At 46.8% G+C, this 12,465-nt stretch overlaps 1 protein-coding gene across 1 annotated transcript in view; it reads right to left on the reverse strand.

Annotated features, from left to right (window-relative positions):
- The window catches only part of LOC101981346 (protein THEMIS3-like), a 34,839-nt gene that overhangs the window by 2,232 nt on the left and 20,142 nt on the right, over positions 1-12,465 (reverse strand). Inside the window, exon 3 of the mRNA XM_005367589.1 lies at positions 3,606-4,079. Coding sequence (XP_005367646.1) covers positions 3,606-4,079 — 474 coding nt within the window. The remainder of the gene's footprint in view (positions 1-3,605; positions 4,080-12,465) is intronic.

Below are 12,465 nucleotides of genomic sequence, written 5' to 3' on the forward strand. Positions count from 1 at the left end.
ATGACCAGAAGGTTTAACTACGTGTATCCCCTTTTTTTTTTTCTTTTTTTCGAGATAGGGTTTCTTTGTGGCTTTGGAGCCTGTCCTGGAACTAGCTCTGTAGACCAGGTTGGTCTCAAACTCACAGAGATCCGCCTGCCTCTGCCTCCTGAGTGCTGGGATTAAAGGTGTGCACCACCATCGCCCGGCTTTACATGTATCCTTTTTATAACCTCTGAGCTAGCTTGCTGGCCTATCAATAATAGTTTTTGAAGCTAAAATAGGTTTATTGCTGTTATTCTAAAGCAAGTGAACGTGGTTTCAATTTCTCAGTTAATTTCTAGTATAATCACTTCGGTTTTTTTTTTTTAAAAAGACTTATTTATGTTTATATACATGTGTGCATATATGTGAATATATGTCATATCTGTCTGTGGTCCCACAGGAGCCAGGCTTTGCATCCTTGGATTTGAAGCTACAGGTGAGTGGCTTGAGACAGGGGCTGGGAACAAAACCCAGTTTCTCTGGAAGAGCAGCCAGTGCTGTGAACCAGTGACCCGTCTCTCTTGGCCTCACTATTTGGTAAGTCTAGCTCACATCAGCTGATGTATGCAGCACCCCTGGCCACAGTTACAACCTGTGTCACAAGGCTCTTGTCATCCTCTCTTGCCCAGTGAAGAAGATAGCCCTGGCCTCACTCTGGTGCTGAGAACTCTAGCCAGAAACCTGTGCCAAAGGGGAGATTTGCTGTTCAGGGATCTCTATCAGCTGGTAATACCAAGTTAGGTCACTTTCAGAAGCTGTTATAGGAACCTGGCCTTAATCTTTGACAAACTTAGTCCTTCTGGGACTAACTCCACAGTTAAGTGTTTTAGGCCATAGCCTGGTCCACAGTCACTGTCATCTAGATATCTCAGTGGATGGTGCTGATAGCCCAGGACTTAAGGGCTTGTTCAAATGCGTTGTACATTTTATCTGTGGGTGACATTAATTAAAAATTAAAAAATATAAAATTTAAAAGATTTATTTATTTTATATGTATGGTTGCTTTGTCTACATATATGTCTGTGCACCACACACATGTCTAGTGCCTGCAGAGGCCAGTAAGGGATGTTGGACCCCGGTAACTGGAGTTGCAGTGGTTGTGAGCTGCTGCATGGGTGCTGGAAATCAAACCTAGCTCCTCTGGAAGAGCAACAAGTACTTTTAACTGCGAAGTCACGTCTCCAGCTCTACAAAGAATACTTTTGTGAGGTAGAATCTTACTGTTCCCCAGGCTATCCCCAAACTCCTGGGCTCAAATGACCCTGTTTCTAAGTCTCTCAAGCAGCCAGACTGACAGGAACATGGATAGAGTCACACTTAAATGAAAACTTAAATAAAAACTCAGGGACAGAAATTGGGGTTCAACCTGAAGATCAGAAAAGCAAAGCAGCCAGCTTTTACCTTGACCTCAGTCCAAAATGGCGATTCTGCCTCCAGGAATCTCAGCCTGAGATTGTGTCTGAGAGCTGACTCCTCCCATTTTATAATCCTGTGAGTATCACAGGAGCGGTTGGTCTAGCCGTCCCCAAGGGGACCCTGGGGGTAAGGACTGTGCAGTTGTGCGGCTGAATGGGATTAAAGGCATGCACCACTGGGATTAAAGGCGTGCACCACCCAGTTTCTATGGCAAGCTAGTTTAGCTACTGGGATTAAAGGTGTGAGTTATTGAAGCGTGGTCTGTACGGCTGGCCAGTGTGATTGTTTTACTCTCTGAACTTCAGGCAAGCTTTATTTATTAAAATAAAAATTAAATATCAGTACACTTAAAATTGAAGGGTATTTCAATTTTTGTCTCTTCGAAAATCAGTTCCACTTTATTTATTTTCACTTAAAATAATTTAAACAAAATTTTATGCATATGGGTGTTTTGCCTGCATTTATAACTGTGCCCCACATGCGTGCAATGCCCACAGAAACCAGAAGAAGGCGTCAGGTCTCTTGGAACTGGAGTTACACACCATTGTGAACTGCTCTGTGTGCTGGGAATTTAATGCAGTGCTCTTACCCTGAGCCACTGCTAGGATGGGACCCAGGGCATCCTACATGCTAAGCACATGATCTGCCACCAAACCACAGGCTCAGTCCAACCTCATAGTTTTAGCGATAAACAAAATCCATTCATCTTGGTAGAAGCTGTGTGCTGTGAGCTTCAGAAGCCAGAGCGAGGCAAAGCAAGGAACGGCTCAGCAAGAACGGGTTAGCAAGAAGGCTGGATTGGAGGTGAGCTGATTCAGCCACACAACTGCACATGGGTAAGAGACCCAGTCCTTACTCCCAAGGTCCCCTTGGGGACGGCTAGACCAACCGCTCCTGTGATACTCACAGCTGTTGTCATTGCTCGGAAGACTGAGCAGGTGAAGGATAAAAGACATGAACTATGGAGACGTCCTGGAGTAAGGGCTGGGGGAACGTGTCGCGGTCAGTACTACGTACAACCGATAAGCAAAGCTGAAGCTGGACAAGCCAAAGCAAAACTTCTGTGGGAAACCCAACAACAAAGGAAACCACGCCTCCTCGAGTCCCGCCATGGAGTGAAATTAGTCTTTTACAAGCCTTGCCTACTGAAAGGGATCTTCCAGCAGGCGGAATCTGAAGGCTGTTGTAAATTCACACTGAACATAACGCGGTACAGTCTACAAGAAGAAAGAAAAGTGCACTGGAGTCTGGCTTTCCCGTGGACTATAAACAAAACCATAAAATTAATGGGTGGTGAGGAACTAGCTTTTATGATGACATATAAGGAAATATATCAATGATAAATCCACGCAAAGGAGAGACTTTTTTTTTTTTATCTGCTTACGGTCCATCTGACTGTCGACATGGTATGGATATTTATTAAGGGAATCAAATTAGAGCATCTTAGGTTTACTGCAGGAGTGTGTTTAAATGCGTATGATGATAAGGATATAATAATGGGCCATGGGATGGAGTGGATGTGTAACTAATAGGATAAATCACCTGGGGGGGGGTGTCTCCAGCGTCTAATAGTTTTCCATAAATCAAGACGAGGAGCCAGTGAGGTAAGACGTGATCATTTTCTGAAAATGGAATCTTTGCGTCTATTCCTGGGGTTCCTCAATCCATCGATTTACAAATCTTTGGACCTTGAAAAGTTGCCTGCACAGTCTACAGCCACTGCTGTTCAGCCCAAGTCCTTGAAGCAAATGCCCTTCTATGCCTGTAGGGGGCAGCGTCCTCGCTTTTGTTGCCCGCGGCATGGGTGTTTGAGTATGATCTGAGCCTGTCCTGCAAGAGTGTTTGTTCCGAAAACCTGGTCCCTGGAGAGGTGAGATTGGACACAGCGGGATGGAGCTAGTTCTAGTAGCACCCGTCAAGTTATAGAACGGCTATACTGCCTCCTTGCTGCGGCTTCTTGTCTTGCAAAGACGTGGTCTTTCTCTCTTGCAAGAGCTCTGCCATGGTGCCACCTGCCACAAAGTCCCTGCCAAAGTTGGCGCCATGCGTTTTGGGCTTTCAATCTCCAAGGCTAGGAGCTATAAAGGCTCGTTTCTTTATAGCTTTACCTCAGCCTCAAGGTTTCTTGTTCTCGCAACAGAACCAGACTGTTTTCCCCCACTTACCTGGCAGGTATGCCTTCACCGAGAAGTAGGGGTGCAGAACTAGATGGCCACTAAAGTGTGCCGGAACCAGGGGGTTAAGAAGCCTCAGACGGTATCCTGCCTCCATCCGAACCTTGCGTTTCCTCCCTGCAAGCAGCTTCCACCTCACGATGGTGTCAATGGAGTAGAACTGGTCATCCGGGCACTCCTGGAAGTGACCCCTGCAGTTCATGGGCAGGAGCAGCCTCAGGGGAGGGTCCGTCTTCCTCACCTCACAACGCAGCAGCTTCCTCCCATGACTCTCCTCGAGGCCGATTAAGGATAGCATTTCTCTTTTCTTCACCATCAGGGGCCAATCATCTGTGGAGATGGGAACTAAGTTCTGGAAACAGGGAGGACTTCTGTGAGTCTCGGGACTCTGGGGCAGTCGGACAGAACGGACTAAGTCAGCCACGGTTTCAAACGAAGCTGGATCTGCAATCAGCTGGAAGTTTCCTGTTGAGAAGATAACAGAACAGAATGTGCAGGGTCTAGCATGCATAGGATTAGAGGGACCGTGCCTCCAACCCTGCACCATTTGGAAGTACAGTGATGGCTATCACCATTGTTCTCTCCCCTGCTGGGTTCTGAGGGCACAGAAGACCTCCCTCAAAACCGGGTCTTCTCCATCCTACGTCTTCTGTAGCAAATCAGAACCAAGTGCCTTTCCCCGTCGAGAAGGCCGCTGTGCCTCCAGTCTCTCCCTTTCCCAAAGACCACCACGAAATCTCTAGCTGCCATTCCTGTGCTGGGAATTCCCTGGTATCTTCTTGTCATTCAGACCATACCTGTTCCTAGCTCTTTGTTCCCTGCCCCCTGTGTCCTGTCACTCTCCCATCACGGGCCCAAATACAGACACACTGGATCATTCCCAAACATGGACACTTCTCACCCAACAGTCAGACCTTCCTTTCCGGCCTTCGTATTTCTGTTTAGCTTACATCAATGAGACGATTAGCCTTTTTGGGCTCACAGTTTTGGAACCCAGAACCCCTCTGTTCCTGTCCTGTCTGAAGACTGCACTGGTGGCGGCCTTGGAAGAGATGGGGGGGATGCTAGCGCTTGCCGATTATGTGGTTGTCTGCCCCATGACGGTTCCCACAGGCATTGTAGCCTGGATCAAGTCCCCCCCCTTCTCTCTCTGAGTGAGTCTCATTGTGTAGCCTGGGCTGGCCTCAAACCTATGGAAATCTGCCTGCTTTTGCCTCCCAAGTGAGGGTTTCAAAGGCATGTGGTATTATACTAGCCTGGGCTTCCCTTCTTAAAGCCACGTTCATTACCATTTTTGTATATTGTTGCTTTCTGAAAGATGAATCATGAGCACTCTTATTTTATTATTTTTGTGTGCTGGTCTTTATTCTGGTCCCACTGTGTGCACACATAAACTTTCTTTCCATCCATAAAGTTACCACCCCCAATGTCAAAATCCTGTCAAAAATTTTTTTTTCTATTGGAAATTTCCATGAGTCAAAAAGTCTTTATCTTACAAGAGTATAATGTTTTCATTTATATCTAAAAAAAAATTCCTTATCAAATGAGAAACATCCTACCAAATTTAACAGAGACTGTTATCACCAAAGGAAACCAGGCATGTACATGTTCAATTGTGTGTTCACAGTGTTTAGGGCATGTTCTATGTGTCTATGTGGATTTACTGCACACAAGCAGACTCCCAAATCAATGACCCATCAGTCAAGAGTGGTCCCTCTCCCTGGCCATGGAGACTGATTCAGAGATGGGCACGTGATCCAAAGAGACCTGAGCAGCAATCACTGGGACTTGGACAATACAGTAAGATGTTATGCAACAAGAGTTCATGACCACCCCGCCCCTCACCAGCCCTGCACACAAAGGAAGTTACACACAATACAGAGGAATGGGGCCAACTGGTAAAGGGAAGTCTAAACCAAAGCCAGGATACTTAAAGAATGAGAGACGGGGAGGATTTTTACTGCCCACACTGTTAGAAACTGGGCGGTTTATAAACACGCCACACAAGACGCTATTTCCAGTGCCAAGGGCTGAGAAGTCTTAAATCAAGGTGCCAACGGAAAGACTGTCTAAGGAGAGGCTGCTTCCTGGTTCATAGGTGCTCGTCTTCGCTGATAACATCACATGGAAGGTGAGGGTGCTCTCTCAGCCTCTTTTATAAGGAAACAAATAACCATCATCAGGACTGTGGCTGAACACCTCTTAAAGGCACCACCTCCCATTACAGCGAGGGCTGGGATTTTGGCATATCCAGCAGGGGTGGGGAAATGAGCATCCGGGTCACAGTAGAGAGGAAAACAAGGAGGAAAGAAGAGATCTGCCTCTAGTTAAAGCCACGGTTCCTCGCCTCCGTGTGGTGGCCACATGAACCAGTAATTTCCCTTTTCTAGCTAAGCTGCTTTAAATTACTTTCCTGTCACTTGGAACCGAAAAGACTTCTCAAATAAACACGCCTCTCAGATCTCAGGACACAGAGCTCTGGAACAGGCAAGTGCTTGAACCTCAGTCTGTCTGACATGCTAGCTGCATCTCAAACAGTCAGTAGCAGCAACTGACATTTAACCCATACCAAGAGACATGGTGGAAATAACTCAGTATTTAGAGAAGCTAATCACAGAGAAAGGGTTTCGGTTCCCATCATGGCATCAGGTAGCTTTGTTTTCTTGTTTTTCATAAATTGACTATTTTTCTCTGGCTTTATTTATTTATTCATGAGACATAGTCTCGCTACGTAGCCCTGGCTGTCCTGGAACTCACTTTGCAGACCAGGCTGGCCTTAAACTCACAAAGATTTTTCTGCCTCTGCCTCCCTGTTACTAGGACTAAAGGTGTGCAACACCACACTTCTCTGTTTTTTGTTTTTGTTTTTCAAAAGAGCAATGCTTTTCCCACTAACTGCTCAGGCAACAGTGACAGAAAAAGGGCTAATAAATTGTTCTTCAAAAATATTAAAATGTTTTCTATATCAAAGCTCTCTATCAAGAAAGCTGGGCCTAGGGACACACTTCTGTAGTCCCAGCACTCTGGAGGCAGAGCCAGGCAAATCTCTGTGAGTACAAGGCCAGCCTGGTCTACATAGTGAGTTCCAGGACAGCCAGGGCTATGTAGAGAGATCCTGTCTCAACCATAGACTGGGTTGAAAATGCTGTGAAATCCTTTAGAAAGAACAGCCATGACTCAGCAGCAGTGCAACGACCCGATTAAAGAGTCAAGAGAGTCAACCACACAGTTCTCCAGAGGAGATGGATGGCCAGTAAATCTTAATTAATAAGAAGCCTGAGCTACTGGGTTTGTAATTAATGTAGACTTCTGTGTATTTCTTTGGGACGGAACAGCTGCAGGACCAGGTGGGACAGAAACCTCTGTCAACAATCAGGGAGTTGGGTTCTATACTGGAAACGAGCGAACCATATTATATGCAAAATAGGCTCTGTAAAACTGAAAGACAGCACAAACAGCTAGGGCCTACTCTAGCAATCCTGGAAACGCTTCTCAGAGGAAACCAGGCCCAGGGGAGCATCCTAGTCAGAGGAAGCCTGACCAAGCTGCCTAGCCTCCCCGCCCTCAGCGCCTCACTTACATTTAAAATGCCCCTTTACCTCCTCTACAGGGCTGCTGGCTGCCTACGTCCTGCTGAAGACCCTTCAGCAGAGGCTGACTGACTGAAAGAGGAAAACGTAGTGGAAATCACTGTCATCGGCAGGCACTTGCCTTCTCTCTTCTGAACTGCTCCCATCTGGGTCCTGGGAAGCTGTTTACTTGACATTGCTAGCCTTGTTACCAGAAGGAGTTATTCACCTCAGCAAAGGGGAAATGCCAACCTGCAGAAAATGCGGCACTAGCTCCTGTGTCCACTCCATCAAATGCAGGAGTTCCTAGATGCTGCTCTGTCCCAGAGCCACGATGACCACGAAATCGAAAAGTAGAAATACTCCATTTGTTACTAAGGGAACATCCCGTGCATGCGAGGGCAGGGGTGCAGGGGAATTTCTGCATCCACCACTCAGTTCGGGTGCGCTTTGTTTCATTTTGGCTAAAATTGCTGTATGAGTAAAGGGGAAAATTCAAATGTGTGCACCATTTCCTGACACATCCGGTTTGAGTTTGGAAATGTATCCTTAGGAAGTCATTAGCGATGAAGCCAGGCATACACATTGTCCCCGGCACCCTCATTTGTAGCTAAAAAATAAACACTTGGCTCAGGTATCAGAGGTAGTTTAGCAAGTATGGGCGTGGCTCTAGCTCGGAATATTATGCAGACTTTAATGATCAGGAGCAAGCTATGAGATGGCAAGAGAAGCTGCCAATGATCTATCCAGAGGGAACAATTTCAACCGTACTAGTGACGTGTGTCGGGGGCTGAGTTTGCAGGTGACATCGAGGGCATGGGAACGAACAGAGGAAAAGACTGTGTGAGCATCGCATACCAACCATGCTATCTCCAGCCAACACAACCCACCCGTGGTCTTCATTCTTTGGTGTGGCTCCATTTGCTTTGTAATAAGCGCACAGCAGATCCCTTCCCCTAATGAACAAAGCTAGCCACAGCATGTTCACCCGTTTTTGTATGTCTCGTAGTTTGTCTCATGCTAAATGAGCGCAATGCTCTAGCCATACCGCGCAACCAAGCTGACGGCTTCCTCATTTGCGAGAAAATCATACTGAGGCTGTATCTAGGCGGCACTGAGGCACAACTTAGTACAGTCTCTAAAAGGCACCTCGGTAGCAGAGCTTCCTCGAACACCATCCCACACAATTAGCTAGGACTCACAGTCGAGGACTTTTCCTGGCCTCCAACTTCCCGGGCGGTGTTTTTTTTTTTAGAACCATGTAATTTGAAAATTAAAACCGTCTCGTGCGCTTTTTGTTTACGCTGCAGTTTTGAAAATTAAATTGTTTAAGGCAAAATTGTTTGAGTAAGCACCACGTCCCCCCTTTTTAATCTGATTGTAGTTTCTAAATTCATTTTTAATACACAGAGAAGCTGGGAATTAGCCTGATACCCAGTGGGGCAGAAAACTTACTTATCTTGATGAGAAAAAGAAATTAGTTGGGGAAACCCACCCAATCTTATAATAAAAGGTGACAGCAAATTGCTTCTTGTACGAATGACATAATTTGGCCGGCACTCCCTGTTGTTTGGGTTCACTGCTCTGAGCCACAGTGCGCTGTAAATACTCGTGGGCAAACCTGGGACCTCGTGTTTGGCGCCTCCCAGAGAATCGGAGAATTGCCGAGACAGAGGACTCCTTTTTAACCCCCCCCCCCCACAGTTACATTACTGACTGTTTCAGTATGTTTCAAGAACATGTCACATGACAGATGTCACATGACAGAATCACCTGTCAACTGGATACCATTAGTTTCCAGTGGGCTTCTAAATTCCTTATATTTTCTTTTCTTTTCTTTTTGGTTTTTTGAGACAGGGTTTCTCTGTGGTTTTGGAGCCTGTCCTGGAACTAGCCCTTGTAGACCAGGCTGGTCTCGAACTCACAGAGATCCACCTGCCTTTGCCTCCCAAGTGCTGGGATTAAAGGCGTGCGCCACCACCGCCCGGCCTTTTATTTTCAAGACAGTCTCACGATACAGACCTGGCTGGCTTCAAACTCACAGAAATCCTCATGCCTCTGCCTCCTGGGACTTAAAGGCATGAGCCACCATGTCCAACTGAGTTTTAAATCGTTGGCATGTACTAACGACGTTATTAGTGGGGTTCAGTGTGGCATGCAATGTTTTTTTCCAAAAGAAATTTAGAGGATTTCCCATTGTGGTGTATGTGTGTGGGTTTGAGCACTTGAATGCAGGTCTGCCTAGGCCAGAAGTGGGTTCCTGATCCCTTGCTCTGGAGTCATACACAAGTGGTTGTGAACCACCCAAAATGCGGGCTCAGGTTCTCTGCAAGAGCAGTGTTTGTGTGTGTGTGTGTGTGTGTGTGTGTGTGTGTGTGTGTGTTTGTTTTGTTTTGATTTTCGAGACAGGGTTTCTCCGTAGCTTTTTTGGTTCCTGTCCTGGAACTAGCTCTTGTAGACCAGGCTGGCCTCGAACTCACAGAGATCAGCCTGCTTCTGCCTCCCGAGTGTTTTTAGCGCCTGGGCCAACGCTCTTGCTCCACAGTGTGATGGCTCAATACACAGACGCGCATGCGCAAACACACCTCACTCGCCCCACCCTCCACACCCACACTGCTCTCACTGGCCAAATCCAGCCACCCACTTACAGTATGTGGCAGGTAATAGGAGCTGCCTTTTAGAAGACTCTCCTTTGGGTTTTCAGTCGCTCTCTACATGTGACTGTGGGCGGGAAGGAATTTCATGGTTGCCCTCAGATGGGCCTTTATCAAGACCTGCCGTCTTTGTTCCCATAAGACAGACTCCACCACTAGGGGGCAAGCTTGAGTCAGCCGGGCGTGGCGCAGACCCACCCTCAAGAGGTAGAGGCAGGCAGATCTCTGTGAGTTCCAGGACAGCCTGGTCTACAGAGCGAGTTTCACGATCGCTAGGTAGGTCCACACAGAGGAAACCCGGTCTCGAAAAACCACACCACACCACACCAAACCAAACCAACCCCCCCCCCCCCAAAAAAAAACAAAAAACAAAAAAACCAAAACCAAAAAACCAAAACAACAAGAAAACAAAAACAAACCAAACAACAACAACAACAAAAAGTGTCCAGAGAAGCAAATGGTCAGGGGCTTTCTTTTCTCCATAGACACGCAATTCAGTAGTTAACCATGTCCTTCAAGGCTCAGGCATGCTGAAGCCACCTTCTCACGCTTTCTCCTCCTCGGGGGGTTGCCTGAGTTCCCTTGACTCTGTTATTACGCAGCTGTTTCTTCCAGACCTGTCCTCTGAGAGTCCGTGGAGACACTGCCTAGCTCAGGGTGTTGGCAGGCGGGGGAGTGGCTGTGCATGGTGTGTGTGTGTGTGTGTGTGTGTGTGTGTGTGTTGCACTGAGATTATTTTACTCAATCTGTCTCACAAATGTGGCATCTGAGTTTCAATGGTTGCACCCACTCGGCGTCTTCCCCCATCTTCAGGTATGTTCTTCTGAAAACTGCAAACCGAGAGCTTTGGCCTCCCCGCACAACCAGTCTTTCTCCTTCCTTTGGGAATAAACACGGCACAACCCCCCCCCCCCCAGCTCTAAAGTCAGAGGCCCGGACTGGGCTAGAGTCCTCATTTTCATCCAATCCATCACCACGTTCTAGTGGATCTCCTAAAGCACACCTTGAGTTTATTCTTTGCTCTTTAAGGGTACCATTTCTACCATGTCCAGGCCAGCTCTTGGCCACCACGGCAGTCTCTCTTCACCCTTGGCTCTCTCCACCCCTTCACCAAAAATCTGCACAGGAGGCTGCTGTGGTTTCAATATGTGCCCCGCGATTTCAGGGGTGGGAAACTTACCCCATTCATCTGTTAGTGGTATTTGAAGACAGGCACTTTGGGAGTGATGAGGGGTGGGTGGTATGGCGAGGGTGGGCTCTCAGTAGTGTAACTGGCAAGGGCATTTTACGGGTACAGGGCCCAGATTTTGTTTTCCATGCACTCTTTCTAAGAAAGCTACTAAGAGGTGTCTCCTCCTCAGGTCAGAGGGTGGACCGTGAGGAGAACCGAGGAATCCGCCTAGAGAGAGAAATGCAGGCAGGCGAGGAGGGTGCCAGGGAAGAGGCCAAGGGTGAAGAGGGCTGAGTTAGGAGAAGGCCCAAGGAGGAAGGACGAAAGAGGCCAGCCTGTGGCATTTGAGCAGACTGGGGAATAGGAACGGCAAAGATTTGAGCGTAAGTTAGCAACTGATTAAAAAAAACAAAACTAGGGGCTGGAGAGATGGCTCAGCGGTTAAGAGCATTGCCTGATCTTCCAAAGGTCCTGAGTTCAATTCCCAGCAACCACATGGTGGCTCACAACCATCTGGAATGAGGTCTGGTGCCCTCTTCTGGCCTGCAGGCATACACACAGACAGAATATTGTATACATAATAAATAATAAATAAATATTTAAAAAAAACTATAGCAAAAGAGCTATGGGCCAGGCATGGTGGTATACACCTATAATAGAAGCACTCCAGAGGCCAAGATGAGGATCATGAGTTCAAGGCCAACCTGGGCTATACGATGAGTTCTAGGCTAGCTTGGCATACATAGTAAGACCTTCCCTCAAAAAAAAAAAAATAGTCACAAAAGAGTAATGTAACTATTATACTCTATGACTCAGCTTGAATAATTATTGTTAACTATGTAAATCCTCTGTGTGTGTTTATGTAGATGAGGGTAGAAAGGTAGAGGTTTATATTTCTGCCTTCGGAAACAGAAACTAAACATGAGACAGAAATCAAGCATGCCAGTGCGGGTGGCCCTCCTCACCTGCAAGTGCGCATCCATGGCTGAGGACTGAAAATACCAGGGAAAACATTGCATCTGTATTGGCCACACACAGCTTTTGTTTCTTATTATTCCCTATACAATACAGCGCACCAATTCTCACACTATTTGGTGTATCAGTCAGTGTAAGCCACCTAGAGCTGATTTAATGTCCACACATGCAAATCCTGGGCATTGTGGCTGAAGACTTACTTGGAAACCTGTAGATTTTAGTAGTCACAGGCGGTTCAAACGCCAGTGGAAACCAAAGAATGCATTTTACTTAGGAATATGGAGACAAAGCAGAAGAAAGAGCTAACAAAGCGGCTGCTTTGGAGGACTTAGAACTGGGGTGGAGAAAGAAGTCTGTGTGTGTGTGTGTGTGTGTGTGTGCGCATATGCTTGTGTGTGTTTATGTATGTGTGTGCATGTGTGCACATGTGAGTCTGTATGTATGTGTGTTTATATATATGTGTGTATATATGTATGTATGTG

The sequence above is a fragment of the Microtus ochrogaster genome, unplaced genomic scaffold, assembly GCF_000317375.1.
Source record: "Microtus ochrogaster isolate Prairie Vole_2 unplaced genomic scaffold, MicOch1.0 UNK20, whole genome shotgun sequence".
Classification (NCBI taxonomy): domain Eukaryota; kingdom Metazoa; phylum Chordata; class Mammalia; order Rodentia; family Cricetidae; genus Microtus; species Microtus ochrogaster.